Source organism: Melozone crissalis, unplaced genomic scaffold, assembly GCF_028551555.1.
Source record: "Melozone crissalis strain CALT ecotype California unplaced genomic scaffold, PUWL_Pcris_2 ptg000042l_1, whole genome shotgun sequence".
NCBI lineage: Eukaryota > Metazoa > Chordata > Aves > Passeriformes > Passerellidae > Melozone > Melozone crissalis.
Window position 1 is genome coordinate 40,980,540 of NW_026535820.1, and position 15,554 is coordinate 40,996,093.

Sequence of the window (15,554 nt, forward strand, 5' to 3'; positions counted from 1 at the left end):
TATGTCCCCCACCCTCTCCCTCTCTGCCCCACGCCGACACCTCTGCCAGCCCCGCAGCCCCAAGGCCTTTATAGACCATCATGGGATGGGGAGGAGCATTCCTGGGGAGGGGGTGGCTGATAAAGGAGGAGGGGGGCACCTCCCCCCCGCTTCCCCAGCCACAAGGTGGCATCTCTCCAGTGACTCTGGCATCCAGGACCCACATATTCACCCCACCCAGGATGATCTGTGGGGCAGAGCTCTAGGGGTGAGCAAGGGCTGTCCAGACCCCTTGTGGGGGTGGGATGTGGGGTGGGCTAGGGGGCCTGGATGCCTGGGTCCCTTGTGTAGGAGGTGTCTGTGGAGCCCAGATGTCTGGAACTCTGGTGTGAGGGGCCGGGGGGGGTGGGAACTAGGGAGCCCAGGCTCCAGGGTCCCTCGTGTGTGTGTGTGAGGGATCTCTGGGGACCAGGGCACTTTGGTGGCGTTTGTGATGATTCCATGGGTCCCAGATGCCTGCGTTTCTTGTGTGCATGGGATCTATGGAGCCCAGATGCCGCCCTGAGTTCTTTGTGCATGGAGGGGATCTATGGGGCTGGGACTCCAGGGACCTGTGTGGAGGGGGTGCCTATGGGGCCGGGATGCCTGGGTCCCTGGCCAATGTCCTGTCACCCGTGGGGTGGTGACAGCTCTACCCTGCCAGGTCTATATTGGGACACGACCGGAGAGGGGGGAGATTGTTATCTCGTCCCCTCCTCTCCAGTGAGGCGCCATGGGGCTGCCAGGGGTCTGAGGGACGGGGGGGGGTCTGGCAGCAATCCCCGAACACCGTGTCCACTTTGTCATCAAGGAGGTGACAAGTGTTCCCGCGAGGTGACACATTCCCGCGGGCGGGGAGGTCCCCACCTCCCCATTGTGCCCCCCAGATCCCCGTCTCCTGCCCCACAGACCCCCTCCTCTGCTCCACAGAGCCCTTACAGAGCCCCATAATTGCTCCATGGAGCCACAGAGAGTCTCCACAGATCCCCATAGAGTCTTTTTAGCGCCCCATAGAGTCCCCATAAGGCCCCACAGAGACATTTCCCCACCCTCCCTCTGCCCGAGCTCGCCGGGGGAGGGGAGCCGGGGTCCCCTGGGGTCCCTCCTGCGGCGCCGCCAGGACCGGCAGGGATGGAGCAGCGACAGATGGACGGCGAGAGGGAGGGTGAGGGGGAATGGGGGAGGGACAGAGGATTTGGTGGGGAGGGACAGGCAGGAGACAGAGGGACAATGGGACATAGAGAACTTGCAGGGTCCAGGGGGACATGGAGGAGGCAGAAGGACTGTGGGAGATGGAGGACACAGGGCTGGTGGGCAAAGAGGTGGTGGGGTGATGGATGGCAAGTCCAGAGCAATGGAGGGACAGGTCAGTCGGGAATGGGGGGCTGTGGGACATGGGGTGCGGTGGGATGGAGCAGTTGGTGGTTAGGGGGACACTGAGGCCAGGACAGAGGGATCTCAGCACCTGCAGCAGGAGAAGGTGCAACCTCAGGAACCAGAACATGCCCGAGGGGTCCACTGAGGCTCTGTCCCTCATGTGGGGATCCCAGATGCTGTTCCCCACATCCTGGGGTCCTCCCCACCCTCACATCTGTCTCCGGATGTGTCTGCCCCCACATGGATCTAGGCTGCTGTGGAGCAGGTTGAGGTTACAGAACACCATGGGGCAGATAGAGTATCTGCCCCACAGCGGATACACTGTGAGGCAGCAGCCCAAGGTCGAGCTCATGGTTCACATCACATTGCACTGTCAGTCTGGTTGCATCATGCTGTGGGACACACAGTGCTGCACACTGGTTGGTGATCTTGTGTAGGCTACTTTTTGTGTAGACATCTTTTTGGGTGCCATGCCATGGGGAAACCCCACCCTCCCCACACAAACACAGCCCCACAAAAACTGATGCTGCTCAATGCTTTTTATTGGCTGACCAAGGTCAGGGGGCTGGGAATGGGGGTGGGCCACTTGGTGGTCCAGGGGATATTGCTGGGGGTCCAGAGCTTCACTCTTCATTGAGTCCCTTCTGATGGAGAATGAGAAAAATGGACTGTGAGCATGAGGAATTTGTGGGGCAGCCATGGGGCAGCTGTAGGGCAGGGGAAAGTCCCACCTTGGCTCCAATGTCGCGGCTCTTGGCCCGCAGCTTGTTGACCTGGGACTCGGCGATGTCAGCACGCTCCTCTGCCTCATCCAGCTCGTGCTGTGCCTTGCGGAACTTGGCCAGGTTGGAGTTGGCCTGTTCCTCCTGAGGGTGCAGGCACACCAGTGAGGCTCCCACACAGCTCTGTCTGGCCTCCTGCCACCCTGCCAGCTGTCCCTCCATCCTATCTTCTTATTGCTCCATCTGGCCCACCATGGACCCACCTGTCCTTCCAGACATCCCATCTTCCAGCCACCCAACCATCTCCGCAACAAACCATCCATCTAACATTCCATCCATCCATCCATCCATCCATCCATCCATCCATCCATCCATCCCACTATCATCTCCGTATCCCACCACCCACCCACTTTCTCCACTTTCTCTTGACCTACTCTCCTCACCCCCTGATACCCAACCCCTTGACCACCCTAAGGTCCCCTACTACTCCCCACATCCTCTCCCACACTCCCAAACCCAAAGTGTCCCCTCCTGGGGGGTGGTCCCACAGATGTCCCTCCAGTGCTCACCGCCTCCTCTGCCTGTCGCTTGTAGGCCTTGACCTTCATTTGGAGCTTGTCCACGAGGTCTTGGAGCCGGACCAGGTTCTTGCGGTCCTCTTCCGTCTGTGGGGTGAGACACACGTGGATCAAGACATGATCTGTTCCTACCTGTGCTTTGAATCACCACAAGAGCAGTGAGGGTCAGGAGACAGTTAATGATGTTCTTGGGGAGTGGAGCCTCTCTAGACCTGTGGGTGGCCTCAGCTGTGGGGCAGAAAGTGGGTTGTGTCCCTTTGTGAAGGTATCTTCTTGGCCCTGATGAGGTCCCACCTGAGGTCTTGGATCATGCAGAGACCCCATGGATGCTGGGACACTGAGAGGTGGCCTGGGTGGCTCATGACCCAGACAATATTCTGGATCCCACTACAGTATCGAGCATACACGCAGTGGGTGGTCTAGATTATTGATGTCTCTCTGGCCAGCAGGTCAGCCATGTTCTAGGTAATGTTCAGCATGGGACATAAGGCCCTGGGGCCAGAGGGAGAGTGGATGACCTCCAGGACCAGCTCAGACAACTCACCTGGTAGCTGAGTTCCTTGACGCGACGCTCGGACTTGCGGAGACCCTTAACACTCTCGGCATGGCGCTTCTGCTCAGCCTCCAGCTCATTCTCCAGCTCCCGCACACGAGCCTCCAGCTTCTGCAGCTGCTTCTTGCCCCCTTTCAGGGCCAGCTGCTCAGCCTCATCCAACCTCATCTGCAGGTCCTTGATGGTCTGCTCCATGTTCTTCTTCATCCGCTCCAGATGGGCGCTGGTGTCCTGCTCCTTCTTCAGCTCCTCTGCCATCATGGCCGCCTGCCCAAGGAGAGAAGCAAGCAGAGAAGGAGAACCAAAGCATGCTCTCCATCACCCGCCAGTGGAAGGTGTCCTAGATGTTGGTCCCACCATGGCACTCACATCAGTGATGGCTTTCTTGGCCTTCTCCTCAGCATTCCTGCACTCCTGGATGGCCTCTTCCACCTCTGTCTGCAGCTGGGAGATGTCAGCCTCCATCTTCTTCTTCTGGTTGATGAGGCTGGTGTTCTGGAGTTAGAGGAGAGGATCTCAGGAGGTGACTCTTGAACTGCTGACCAATCCTTCTTCAACCCCCCAGTACTTAATGCCCCCCAACTCCCTTCCAACTCTGCCGGCTTAAAGGATCTGGAGATCCTGGCAACTCACCCCATTAGAAGCCCACACTAGTGGAGGTGACCTCTATCCTTGAAGGTATGTGATGTCTCACCTGTGAGTGGAGAAGCTGGACCCTCTCACTGGCCTCAATCAGCTCCTGCTCAGCCAGCTTGCGGGCCCTCTCAGTCTGTTCCACCACTGCCCGCAGCTCTTCCAGCTCTGACTGAAGAAGGTTGTTTCTCCTCTCCACAATGGCAATATTCTCCTTCAGGTCCTCATTGACTCGTACCATGTCATCCAGCTGCAGCTGGGTGTCCTACAAGGTGGCATGGGGGAAGAGAGTGAGTGGGGATGGTGGGGAAGTGACTCAAGGTCTACTTTTCTTCCCCTCTGGGGTGGTGGGACCTACTACATATCAACATGCTTATGGGATAGAAATCTGATGGGTACCTTGAGGCAGCCCTGCAGTGTCTTGACTTGCTTCTGAGCTTCCGCAGCCACACGGTTGGCATGGCTGAGCTGAATCTCCATCTCATTGAGGTCACCCTCCATCTTCTTCTTCAGCCTCAGGGCCTCGTTGCGGCTCCGGGTCTCAGCGTCCAGCGAGGTCTGCAGTGAGTCCACCACCCGCAGGTGGTTGCGCTTGGCCTGCTCCATCTCCTCATCCTTCTCGGCCAGCTTGCGCTCATAGTCTGCCTTGACCTGGTTGAACTCCAGTTGGGCCCTCAGGATCTTTCCCTCCTCATGCTCCAGAGAGGCCTGGTGGATACAAAGAGAAATTAGTGAGCAACAGAAAAGACCAAGACAACATGAGACTCATGGAGATGTGATTGGGCTCACCTCAGCCTCCTCCAGTGCAGCTTGGAGCTCCAGTTTCTCAGCATCCAGCTGCTTCCGGACCTTCTCCAGTTCGTGGATGGTCTTGTGACTGCCACCCAGCTGCTCCGTCAGGTCCGAGATCTCCTCTGCTCAGATAAGATCTCATCAGACTTGGTGGAAAGTGATGGAATACAAAAAGGTGGGCAGGGAAAGACCACGGTCTCACCTTGGAGATTCTTGTTTTCCCTCTTTAAAGTCTCTAAGTGATCAAGTGACTCCTCATAAGCGTTTTTCAGCTTGAAGAGCTCAGTGCTGAGGGACCTGGCCTCTTTCTGCGATGCTTCCAGCTCCACCTGTGACTCTTCAAACTTCTGCTTCCACTCAGACAAGATCTATGAAGACATACCCTGCTCAGCTGCTGCTTTGCCCATGAAGAATCCTCTTTCCATCCTCTTCTTCCTTTCCCCAGTCCTCTCCTGAGAGGGACTTGAGGCTCTGCTAAAGCATGGCCCTTGAAAGCTGTTCAGCTTTCTTTTCGACTTCTCCTGCCTTTTTTTGATTCACACATTTCTCTACCCCCTTCCCACCCTTTTTCTTCCATCATCTCTTGGTCCTCTCACCTTGTCAAAGTTTCTCTGCTTCTTGTCCAATGCTGCTGCTGCTGCATTTGATCGCTCCAGGTCTGCCATGAGATCTTCAATCTCATTTTGCAGCCGGTGTTTGGTCTTCTCCAGGGAGGAACACTTGGCATTGACTGCCTCCACCGCCTCCTCAGCCTCCTGCAGCCGCTGGGCCAGCTTCTTCCTGCCGTGGGAGAAAACCTGGCTGTGGTGACCCATGGACTAAGTGGGCCAACTCAAACCTTCTTCCACCCACTGGTTAGCTGAGGCTCTGCTCTGGATCTCCTCTACCATCTCCAGATTATTTTACTTTCTCCAGATCCTTGTACTGTAGAAGAGTCTCCACTTCCCCGTGCCCCACAGAAGCTCCCTTCATGAGGAGAGGACTCACTTGGCCTCCTCCAGTTCCTCAGTGCGCTGGATGGCATCTGTCTCATATTTGGTCCTCCACTGTGCCACCTCAGAATTGGCCTTGGAGAGTGAGCGCTGGAGCTCAGCCTTGGCCTCTGTCTCCTCCTCATACTGCTCCCTCAGAAGGTCACAGTCATGCCGGGCTGACTGGAGGGCATGGGCCAGTGCGTTCTTGGCCTGGGAGGGGAGAGAGTTACAAGGTGAAGAGAGGTTGAGTCTATATCAAGTTGAGCTGGCATTTTCCAACTCCAGTTACCTAGTTACCAACAATCAAATCCAACCCAACCCAACCCAACCCAACCCAACCTCCCTGTAACTCACTTGCACTACTGAATTTCTGAAGACCCTCGATTAATTTTCACCTGCTGTGAGGGCAGGCTTGTGATACACTTCTCAATCCCAGACCAACCACATCCTTGGCACTGGAGGTGCCTTTCAGCCTCACTGACCCCCCAACAAAGCCCTACCTTGACTTCTTCCTCTAGCTGCCTCTTGAGGTCCTCCAGCTGTTGAGTGTAGGTGAGTTTCCCTCGTGTCATCTGGTTGATGAAGGCTTCCTTCTCCTCCAGCTGCCTGGAGAGCTCACCTGTCAGGTGGAATGGCAGGTAATCAGTTGCAAAGCCACCCCACTGGGCAAGATTTAGGCAGTTGGGTTAGGAAGAGCAAGACCCTCACCATTCTCAGTCTGGAGCTTGGCTCGTTGAGTGGTGAGGTCATTGACCATACGTTGAGCCTCTTCGGACTTGGTCCGGTGCTCATTCATCTGATCTTCCATGGTGCGGCACATCTTCTCCAGGTTGGCCTACAAGCCGGAAGGGCAGAAAGATGAAAGGGACCCTTGAGAGGGCAGTGGAGGTGTTGTACCTTCATGGCTGGAGGCATGTTTCCTACCTTGGCCTTTATGAGTTGCTCCATATTGGAGCCGACATCATCCAGCTCCAGCTTGAGCTCACTCTTCTCCTTCTCCAGCTTCTGTTTGACGCGCTGTAAGTTGTCGATCTGCTCGCTGAGCTCAGCCACACTGTCAGCGTGCTTCTTGCGCAGCGCAGCGGCCGTGGCCTCATGCTGCAGCGTGGCCTCCTCCAGGTCCCGCCGCATCTTCTGGAACTCTGCCTCCCGCTTCTTGTTGAGCTCAATCTGCACTGAAGTGGCACCACCCGCCTCCTCCAGCCGCTCGCTGATCTCCTCCAGCTCTCGTGACAGGTCTGAGCGCAGCTTCTCCACCTTGGCTCTTCCTGTCCGCTCTGCTTCCAACTCCTCCTCCAGCTCCTCAATCCGCGCCTGTGTTCCGGGGATGAACATGTTTTCAGCAGGCTTGGTTTCACCCAACTTCTCCACTCAACTCAGCCAATCAAGCTGGAGAGTCTTTAAGTCAATTCAAGTCAACCCAACCAATTGTAGACTCTTCAGCTCAACCGAGTCAGTTGTAGACCCTTCACCTCAATCAGTCTCGATCCCATCCAGTTCTTTTCAACCTAGTCAAGATCTGAGCTCTCCAGATCAACCTGGCCTTATTTGAAGACACTCCACCTCCTCAAATTACCTTGAGGTTCTTGAACTCAACTGGTCTTGAGGACATTCCAATTGGTCCATTCTAATTGGACTAACAGACAACTCGGCACAAACTTCTCTAAGGACATTGGAATGAACGTGATTCAACACAGGTGGTCTGCTCAGTTCAGATGATTCTACCCAAGATGCTCCCGATACTTTGAGTACTCCTAACCCATCAGTTCAGCTCAACCCCCATGAGACCCAACCTGTCCAGGAGCCCATGATTCATTTCAAGGCAATAAATGACAGAGAGGTTCTGGGACAAGGGATGTGCCATGGGCTTCTGACCTCAGGTGGGTGGCATACAGGTTTGGGTTCTTCTCAAAAAGATATGAAGAAGATAATGGGGAGGACCAGTTCCTCCTTCTACTTGACCCCTGAAGCCCATCTCACCTGAAGTTCTTTGAGCTTCTTCTGAAGCTGGGCTGCAACTGCTTGCTCATCCTCGATTCTGGCATTGAGGGCATTGAGCTCAAAGTCTTTCCTAGGTGTGGGGAGAAACACCAGTAAGTCATTCTTCTGAGTGCTCAGCAGAGGTGTCAAGAGGTAAAGAACGAGAAAGCATGCAGGTCCTTACTTTTTCAGCCTCTCATCCAGTTGCTGTTTGTCATTCTCCAGGTCCATGATATTCTCCTGAGCCAACTTCAAATCACCTTCCAGCTTCCTTTTGGCCCGTTCCAGGTCCATCCGGATCTTCTTCTCTTGCTCCAGTGAACTCTCCAGCTGCAAGTGAGAAAGAGACACACCCATCAGCCCCCACAAATTCCCACTCCAGAAGGACTTCCACACCCTAAGGGACCACTTATATGCCTGTTGTGGACCATACTCACATCATCCACTTGCTGTTCCAGCTTGACTTTGGCCTTTGTCAATGTGTTGACCTTGTCTTCCTCTGCTTGCAGATCATCTAGTGCTTGCTGGTGAGATTCTTGCAGGGCCTTTTTCTCCTTCGTTAGCTTGACAATGGTTTCATCCAGCCCGGCCATCTCCTCTGTGAGGTTCTTGACCTGCAGGAGGAGAAATATCAGGCCTCCAGCTTGGTACCAGAAGTAGGACAAGAGACAGGAGGTTGTTCTTGCTCTTTGTGAAGCTGGGTCTAAGTCAGGGGATGCAGGAAAACACAACCAGCCTTGGTTCTTGGTGATGCAATTCAACCAGTCTTGCATTATCACAATCCAATCCAAGTTTTGGGTTTCATGACCCTCCAGCTTGCATTTGGCACCCCAAACAGCCTTGATTCTTGGCAACCCAACCCAGCCAACCTTGGTCTTCACCAGACTGTATTCACTTTGGCTTGAGTCAGCTCAGTTCCCCACAATTTGAGGTCAAGACGTCTCCCCACCCTCACCTTGTTCTCAGTGGCGTGTTTCTCCTTTTCCACCTTGGCCAATGACAACTCCAGGTCGTCAATGTCCTTCTTCAGCTCTGAGCATTCATCCTCCAGCTTCCTTTTCTTTGCTGTCAACTCAGCATTCATCTCCTCCTCATCCTCCATCCGCTCAGTCATCTCCTTCACCTTGGCCTCCAGCTGGATCTTGTTCTTGATCAGCTGGTCACAGCGCTCCTCAGCATCAGCCAGGTTGTCTTGCTCCTGGAAGGGATAAGCTTGGTTTGAGATGAATGAAAAAGGAGCATGGGGCTGGGATGTCTAGGTCACTCACAGCCTGCACTTGGAGCTGAAGGTCATTCTTCTCCTGCAGCATGGAGACCATCTTCTCCTCTAGCTCCTTCCGCCGGGCTTCTGACTTCTCTAAGGCCTCCTTCAGCCGCCCAAACTCTTCTTTCATGTTCTGTGGGAGACACAAAGGTGCCACGTAAATCTCATTTCTTCCTTTTTGTCCCCACCTACCATTTCTTCTCTCCATCCACCCACCCACCTTCCCTACCCATGGCCGTGTCCTACCTGCATCTCTTTCTCTGTCTCGGCACTCTTCAACAAGGGCTTGATCTTGAAGTAGAGTTTCATCCAAGGCCAGTTCTTCACCCCCATGAATGCCCTGATGTTCCACTGGATCACCAGCAATGAGTCTCTGGAAAAGCCACATCAAGACGTGGGTCACCAGGGGCTTCCACTCAACATTGATGCAACACCATCTCCATCTCACCACGTACCTGCGCTCTAGGATCTTCTTGAACTCCTGACGGGACAGGAAACCACGGACTTGGGCTTGCAAGCGGGTCATGATCCGGGCCAGGCGCTCATCCCTCATCTCCTCCAGCAGCCCCAGCAGCCCAGCCTTGAAGAAGACCTTTGAGGAAAGATGAAGATAAGTGCTGCTGGCATTTGAAGGCAGGATGGAGGGATGGGGGGTGATGTGGATGGAGGGAGCTCAGATGGACAGGTGGACAAGTAGATGATGGGACCATAGAGTCCATCTGGTCCCACCATGAAAACCTTATGAATGATGGGACCACCAGAACTGAGATCAAGTGACCTCACCTTGGTGTGTCCAAATTTGTACTGGTTGTGGTCAATATCAAGGGATCCCAGGAGCTTCTCAGCACCCTTGCGACTGTCAATGAACTGCCCCTCAGGGATGGCAGCAGGGTTCAGGATGCGGTACCTGGTGACCAGAGAGGACAGGAAACATCTGAATTCGGTCCCAGTGGGGTTGTCCACTCCATCCCCACATTTTCTCCTCTGTGCCTACCGCTGTCGGAAGTCCCCATAGAGGATGCGATTGGGGAAGCCCTTGCGGCAGATGCGGATGCCCTCTAGCACCCCATTGCAGCGCAGCTGGTGCATTACCAGGGGGTTGTTCATCACACCTGGTAGGTCATCAAGACTGGTGAGTCAAGGCCTGCCCCAGAGCACTGCTCCCCACCACCACCTTTGGCCAGAGCCCCACAGGGTCCTCTGGAGCAACCCTCAGGGATTGACTCACCAGGAGACTTAGTCTCATTGGGGATGATGCAGCGGACAAAATGAGGGTGGGTAGACCGCAGGTTGGTCATCAACTTGTTGAGATTCTCCTGAAAAATGGAGGGGGAGATGATGAAGGTAATGAAGACATCCCCCCAGCCTGTCCCACCAAGGTTTATCCCTTGCCCTGGGACATGTTTTCCATGACCACACACACTGGGGTCCACCAATAACCCTTGAATGCTCACCCGATGCAGGGCAGAGACAGTTTGGAAGGAGGAGCCTTTCTTCTTAGCTCCTTTCCCTTTCTCCACAGCTGTTGGAGAAGAAGAAAGGATGAGATAGGACAGGGACAGGGTGGAAAGAACCCCAGATGCTGAGGAAAGGGGTTCCTCTTACGTGCATCAGCCCCAGCATAGTTGGCAAAGAGGTTGGCCAAGAGCTTTAGGGCTGATTTCTGGTATAGCCCCACAACTGTCTCATTGAGAGGATCCTTGTTCTTCTGCAGCCACCCAATGATGTTGTAGTCGACTGTGCCAGCATAGTGGATAAGGGCAAAGTGGGCCTCTTGCTTCCCCTTGACATTGCGTGGCTTCCCAAAGTTGGCCGACTTGCCCAGGTGATTATCAAAGAGCTTGGCCTTGAAGGTCATGTCCGTGGCCTTGGGAAACATGCACTCCTCCTCCAGGATGGACATGATTCCCATGGGCTAGGAAGAAGAGACCTTGTTGGCTACAGTGAACAGCAAGTGCAACCCAACTGGCCAAGGAACTTTGGGGTTCCTGCCAAGCTGCAACAGAAAGGGCTTCTCCCCAGCCCACATGAGACCCTGGGGGAGGTGGTACCTTCTCAATGAGGTCAATGCAGGCCTGGAGGTCCATGCCAAAGTCAATGAACTCCCACTCAATGCCCTCCTTCTTGTATTCCTCCTGCTCCAGCACGAACATGTGGTGGTTGAAAAACTGCTGCAGCTTCTCGTTGGTGAAGTTGATGCAGAGCTGCTCAAAGCTGTTGAACTGCGGAAGGAGAGAGGAGATGGCCAATGGGGTCAACAGAACAACTAATATGTTCAGCAGGGTCAACCTGAGCCCCAGCAGGGTCAACACAAGTGAAAACAAAGTCATCTGATCATCCAGTATGATTAAATCTACATCCAATGGAGTCAACACAACACAGTCAACCAGGGCTTACATCAAAGATTTCAAAGCCAGCGATGTCCAGCACACCAATGAAGTACTGCCGTGGCTGCTTGGTCTCCAGTGAATTGTTGATCCTGGTCACCATCCAGTTGAACATCTTCTCATACACGGCTTTGGCCAAGGCTCCGACAGCATAAATCACCTGGAAGAAGGATGCTCCACAAGTGGGAGGGCCTCTTGGTATTCTCCTTGCTGGAGATGGCACCATGTCGCCCCAAAAGGAAGATATTTTGTGATGTCATACTCACCTGCTGGACATTCTGCCCCTTGGTGACATATTCATTGCCCACCTTGACCCGAGGGTGGCACAACCCCTTGAGAAGATCAGCTGAGTTCAGCCCCATTAGGTAAGCTGACTTGTCTGCCTCTGAGGATGAAGAAGTGAAAATATGAACCTGGAAGGGTCATGGAGTTCACCCCAGTTTCCACCTCAACCTTGGTTGGACCCAACCTTCTGTGCCATCTGGTTCTGCCTGCTCTTCCCGCTGTTTCTGCTTGAACTTCATGTTGCCAAAGTGCATGATGGCTCCTGTCAGTTTATAGATGGAGTTCTTCTCCTCTGGAGTGAATCCCAGGACATCAAAGGCACTCTGTGGGGCAAAAATGTGTTCAAGATCTTCTACAGCGCACAGAGACACATAGACACTGCCTGATGGCCTCCCATCTCACATCTGTGGCCAGGAGCTCCTCCCCATCATCAATGGATGGAACTGTGGTCTCTCCTTGGGAGATGAAGGCATAGTCGTAGGGGTTGTTGGTCACCAGCATCATGTCTGAAAGAAGAAAAAGAGGTTGGGACAGGCAGGTCCCAAAAGGGGTATGGTATAGGTATTTATGGGATCAGGTTGGGAGCATAGCTCACCCAGCAGCTCTGGCTTCTTATTGGAGAGGATCTGGTAGTAAATGTGGTAGTTTCTTTCAGCCTTCAGCTGGAAGATCACACGGGACTTCTCCAGGAGGTCTGGGATGGGAATGAAGAGGAGTGGAATTTGGGATGAGGAGATAGAGGGTCAGATGGGTGAATGGAGGGAGGCTTGAGGATGTGGAAGGGTAGATGGATGGTGGCATGAGAAGAAGGATGGACAGGTGGATGGAGAGACAGAGGAAGGCATGGTCCTCTCATGGATGTCCTCTCATGGAGCCCTCAACCTACTCACAGGTCTCAATGTCAGCTGATGCCAACTTCCCAGTGGCCCCAAAATGGATCCGGATAAACTTCCCCTGGAAGAATAGTGGAAGGAGGTGGAGGTGGCCACCTTTTCCCAGAACACCCCAACTCACAGACCCTTCCCCACGGACTCCACCCCCTAGACTCTTCCTTACAGACACCACCCCCAACACTCACAAATCGGGATGAGTTGTCGTTCCGGACAGTTTTGGCATTGCCGAAGGCTTCCAAGGCAGGGTTGGCCTGGATGATTTGGTCCTCCAGGGTGCCCTGGATGGAGTGGGACAGTGTCAGGGGGGTTCTCACACTAAGGTGCAGGGAATGAAGGGTGTGAGGTTTAAATGAATGGGAGAACACAATGAAGGTTTTAGCAGGTGGTCGGGTTGGTGGACAGGGATGTGTGTTGATGCCATGGGTGAATGGAGAGACGGTTAGTAGGTTGGATAGGGATAGGACAGATGAATGGAAGGTTGGATAGATGGTTGGTTGGTTGGTTGGTTGGTTGGTTAGTTGGTTGGTTGGATTTTTGGGTGTTTGGTTTGGTAATTGTTTGGGTGGTTGATTGTGTCATTGTTTGGACAGACAGGTGGCAGAATGTTGCCACACCCCAGGGTGTCATGCCCCACCTACTACCCTTACCTTGCCCGGGGCCCCCGCCTCCTTCTTGCCACGGTCACCGATGGCAGCGATGACAGCGAAGTACTGGATGACCCTCTTGGTGTTCACAGTCTTCCCCGCCCCGGATTCTCCGCTGAAGGTAGCCAAGGAGAGCAATGGTTGGATATTGGTGCTGTGGTGCTGGGGGTGGGAACTCATTGGGGAGGGATGGATAATGGATGTCCACAGAGAAGTCCATGTAGTGATAAAGGGTTGGCCAGTGGGCATGACTTCAACAGGGAAGGGGAGGGGCTGTGTGCCAGGTGCGGGGGTCTTAGCAGTGAGCAGGGTTAAGACAGTGTTTACAGATGAGATTACTCACGTGATGAGGATGGATTGGTTCTCCCGATCTGGTGGGATAAAGAGAAGAAACATGAGGTTCTGAGGTCCACCTTGGCTCTGCCACACCTCTCCTGCTCCCAGAAAGGATCAGGGAATATGGTTATGGGGTCCCTGCAGAAGGTCCTTACCTGTCAACATGTTCTGGTAGGCATTGTCAGAGATGGAGAAGATGTGGGGTGGAGCTTCACTCCGCTTCTTTCCCCGGTAGGCAGCCACCACCTCGGCATTGTAGACAGGCAACCACTTATAGGGGTTGACGGTCACACAGAAGAGCCCCGAGTAGGTCTGGAGAAAGGAGCAGGTGGGTCAGAGTCAGAAGGTGCCATCCTACCAGGTGGTCCAAGAGGTCTGCAGAAGTAACCACTTGTAGCTAGGCAATATCTTGGGTTTAGATGATCCCTGTGGTCAGGAGATGGGACATCTTGGATATGGGGGACCAAAGAGGTCTGGAGAGAGGATGTCCCAGTTCTGGGTGGCCCATGTGATCTGGAGAAGGGACATTGTGATTTTTAGTGGCCCAAAGGGTTGGGGATATCTTGGATCTGGGTGGCTCAAGGGATGTAAAGAAGGATCATCCCAGTTATAGGTACACCATGAGATCTGGAGAAGGAACACCTTGTACCTATGTGGGCCAAGGGGTCTGCAGAAGGGGTATCTGAGTTCTGGATGGGTCTGAAGAACCTCATGAGCACACAACTCACATAGATCATCCAAGACGCGTAGCGGTCCTTGAGGTTGTAAAGGACGGCGGGCTCGTGGAGGAAAGTCAGCATGGCCATGTCCTCAATCTTGTCGAATTTGGGGGGGTTCTGCTGCATGATCTGGTCCTCCTTGACCGTCACTGTCTGCTCAAGGTAAGGAGGACCCCATGGAGCAGGAACACAGGGCAAGGAGTTGCCCCAGTTGTTCCCTCCCAAAGGGCTGGGAGCTGGGCATCTGAGTGTTCACTTGAGAGCCAGAGGAGGTCTAGGTGTCCCTCAAGTGATAGAGAAGATGTTTTGGGGTCTGGGTGTCTCTGGGGTAATAGAGGAGGTTGGATGGGGTCTAACTGTCCAGTGGGTTCTGGGAAAGGTGGACCAGGGTCTAGGTATTTCCTGGATTCTAGAGAAGATGCTGTGGAATCTGAGCATCCAGTGAGTAGAAGGTGGGTTGGGTTCTTTGTGTCCCATGTGGAATATTCTGGTGTCCCAGGAGTGGCTGGGGTCCCCCCACCTTGCCATGTTCGGTCTCAGCAGTGATCTTGGAGCCCTCACGGCTGACTATGGTGGCCTTGACATATTCCTCCTTTTCATCAGGGACGAAGATGTCCTTCTTCAGGTCAAAGGGGCGGGTCTGGGCAGCCAGCCGTTCCTTCTCCGACTTGCGGAGGTAGGGGGCGGCCTCCCCAAATTCAGCCATCTCCACATCAGGCATGGTGGCGCTGGACAGGGCTGAGTGGGGTAGGAAGGATCAGACCCTCCAAGTGCTGCCACTTCCTCCCAGCTGACCCCATTGCAGCTCTTTCCTTGGCGAACCCATCATTCCCTGTTCTTCTCCACATCTAACACTTCCTCCTGGTCAACCCAGCTCCTTCATTCCTCCCCAGTGCTCCCAGTTCCTCTCCAATGCTCCCACCCCTCTCAGCTGGCCCATCCCAAGTCCATCCTCAGTGCTTCCATTATCTAGAGTTCCCTCTCAATGCTTCCAGTTCCTCTCCAGTGCTCCCAGTCAGCCCCATCCAAAGTCCATCCTTGGTGACCTCATCTTCTCCCATTCTTCTCCAGTGCTCCCAGTTCCTTTACAGTGCTCCTAGTTCCTGCCAGTCCTCAACTCCATCCCAAGTCTCTTCCTGGAAGTACCAGTGCCCACCCCAGTGCTCCCTGTTCCTTGCAGTGCCTCACACTGCCTGCCCTTTATCCTACCCCCGTGCCTTCCAGTACCCCCGAGTACTCCTGCATCCCTCCCAGTCCTTTCCAGTTCCCTACAGACCCTCCCAGTATCATCCCAGACCCTCCCAGTCACCCCCAGTCCCCCCAGACACCCCTCAGTTCCTTCCACTCCTCAGCCCCACCTCTCTCTGTGGTCTCCGAGTCAGGGGGTGACAGTGCAGAC

General features: G+C 54.2%; 1 protein-coding gene across 2 annotated transcripts; it reads right to left on the reverse strand.

The window, feature by feature from the left end:
* Positions 1 to 1,960: 1,960 nt before the first annotated feature.
* On the reverse strand, positions 1,961 to 14,876 carry LOC128942739 (myosin-7). 2 transcript variants are annotated; one of them, XM_054285407.1, is made up of 39 exons: positions 14,676 to 14,876; positions 14,165 to 14,308; positions 13,592 to 13,748; positions 13,444 to 13,471; positions 13,104 to 13,215; positions 12,642 to 12,734; positions 12,454 to 12,517; positions 12,159 to 12,257; positions 11,966 to 12,069; positions 11,748 to 11,886; positions 11,545 to 11,663; positions 11,289 to 11,438; positions 10,943 to 11,113; positions 10,497 to 10,806; positions 10,346 to 10,413; positions 10,120 to 10,207; positions 9,886 to 10,003; positions 9,675 to 9,798; positions 9,347 to 9,483; positions 9,138 to 9,264; positions 8,896 to 9,024; positions 8,583 to 8,825; positions 8,065 to 8,241; positions 7,812 to 7,957; positions 7,628 to 7,718; positions 6,572 to 6,961; positions 6,356 to 6,482; positions 6,148 to 6,266; positions 5,661 to 5,857; positions 5,270 to 5,453; positions 4,876 to 5,041; positions 4,671 to 4,795; positions 4,281 to 4,589; positions 3,943 to 4,146; positions 3,618 to 3,743; positions 3,240 to 3,515; positions 2,687 to 2,782; positions 2,127 to 2,261; positions 1,961 to 2,039 (listed from the first exon to the last, which is right to left on the reverse strand). In XM_054285407.1, the coding sequence occupies exons 1-39, from the start codon at positions 14,874 to 14,876 to the stop codon at positions 2,019 to 2,021; spliced, it is 5,814 nt and encodes a 1,937-aa protein (XP_054141382.1). In that variant the 3' UTR covers positions 1,961 to 2,018. The 2 variants fall into 2 exon arrangements, with proteins under 2 accessions (XP_054141382.1, XP_054141383.1); XM_054285408.1 differs by having other exon boundaries at positions 2,019 to 2,036.
* Between the last annotated feature and the right edge of the window lie 678 nt (positions 14,877 to 15,554).

What these genes read in the sequence shown, in the direction of transcription:
- LOC128942739 (XM_054285407.1), bottom strand. Translation starts at nt 14,876, where the DNA reads ATGCCTGATGTGGAGATGGCTGAATTTGGGGAGGCCGCCCCCTACCTC. An exon ending in AGAACCAGATGGCACAGAAG is followed by an intron (nt 11,664 to 11,747) that starts GTTGGGTCCAAC and finishes CTTCATCCTCAG; the next exon opens with AGGCAGACAAGTCAGCTTAC. An exon ending in GGAAAACAAGAATCTCCAAG is followed by an intron (nt 4,796 to 4,875) that starts GTGAGACCGTGG and finishes TTATCTGAGCAG; the next exon opens with AGGAGATCTCGGACCTGACG.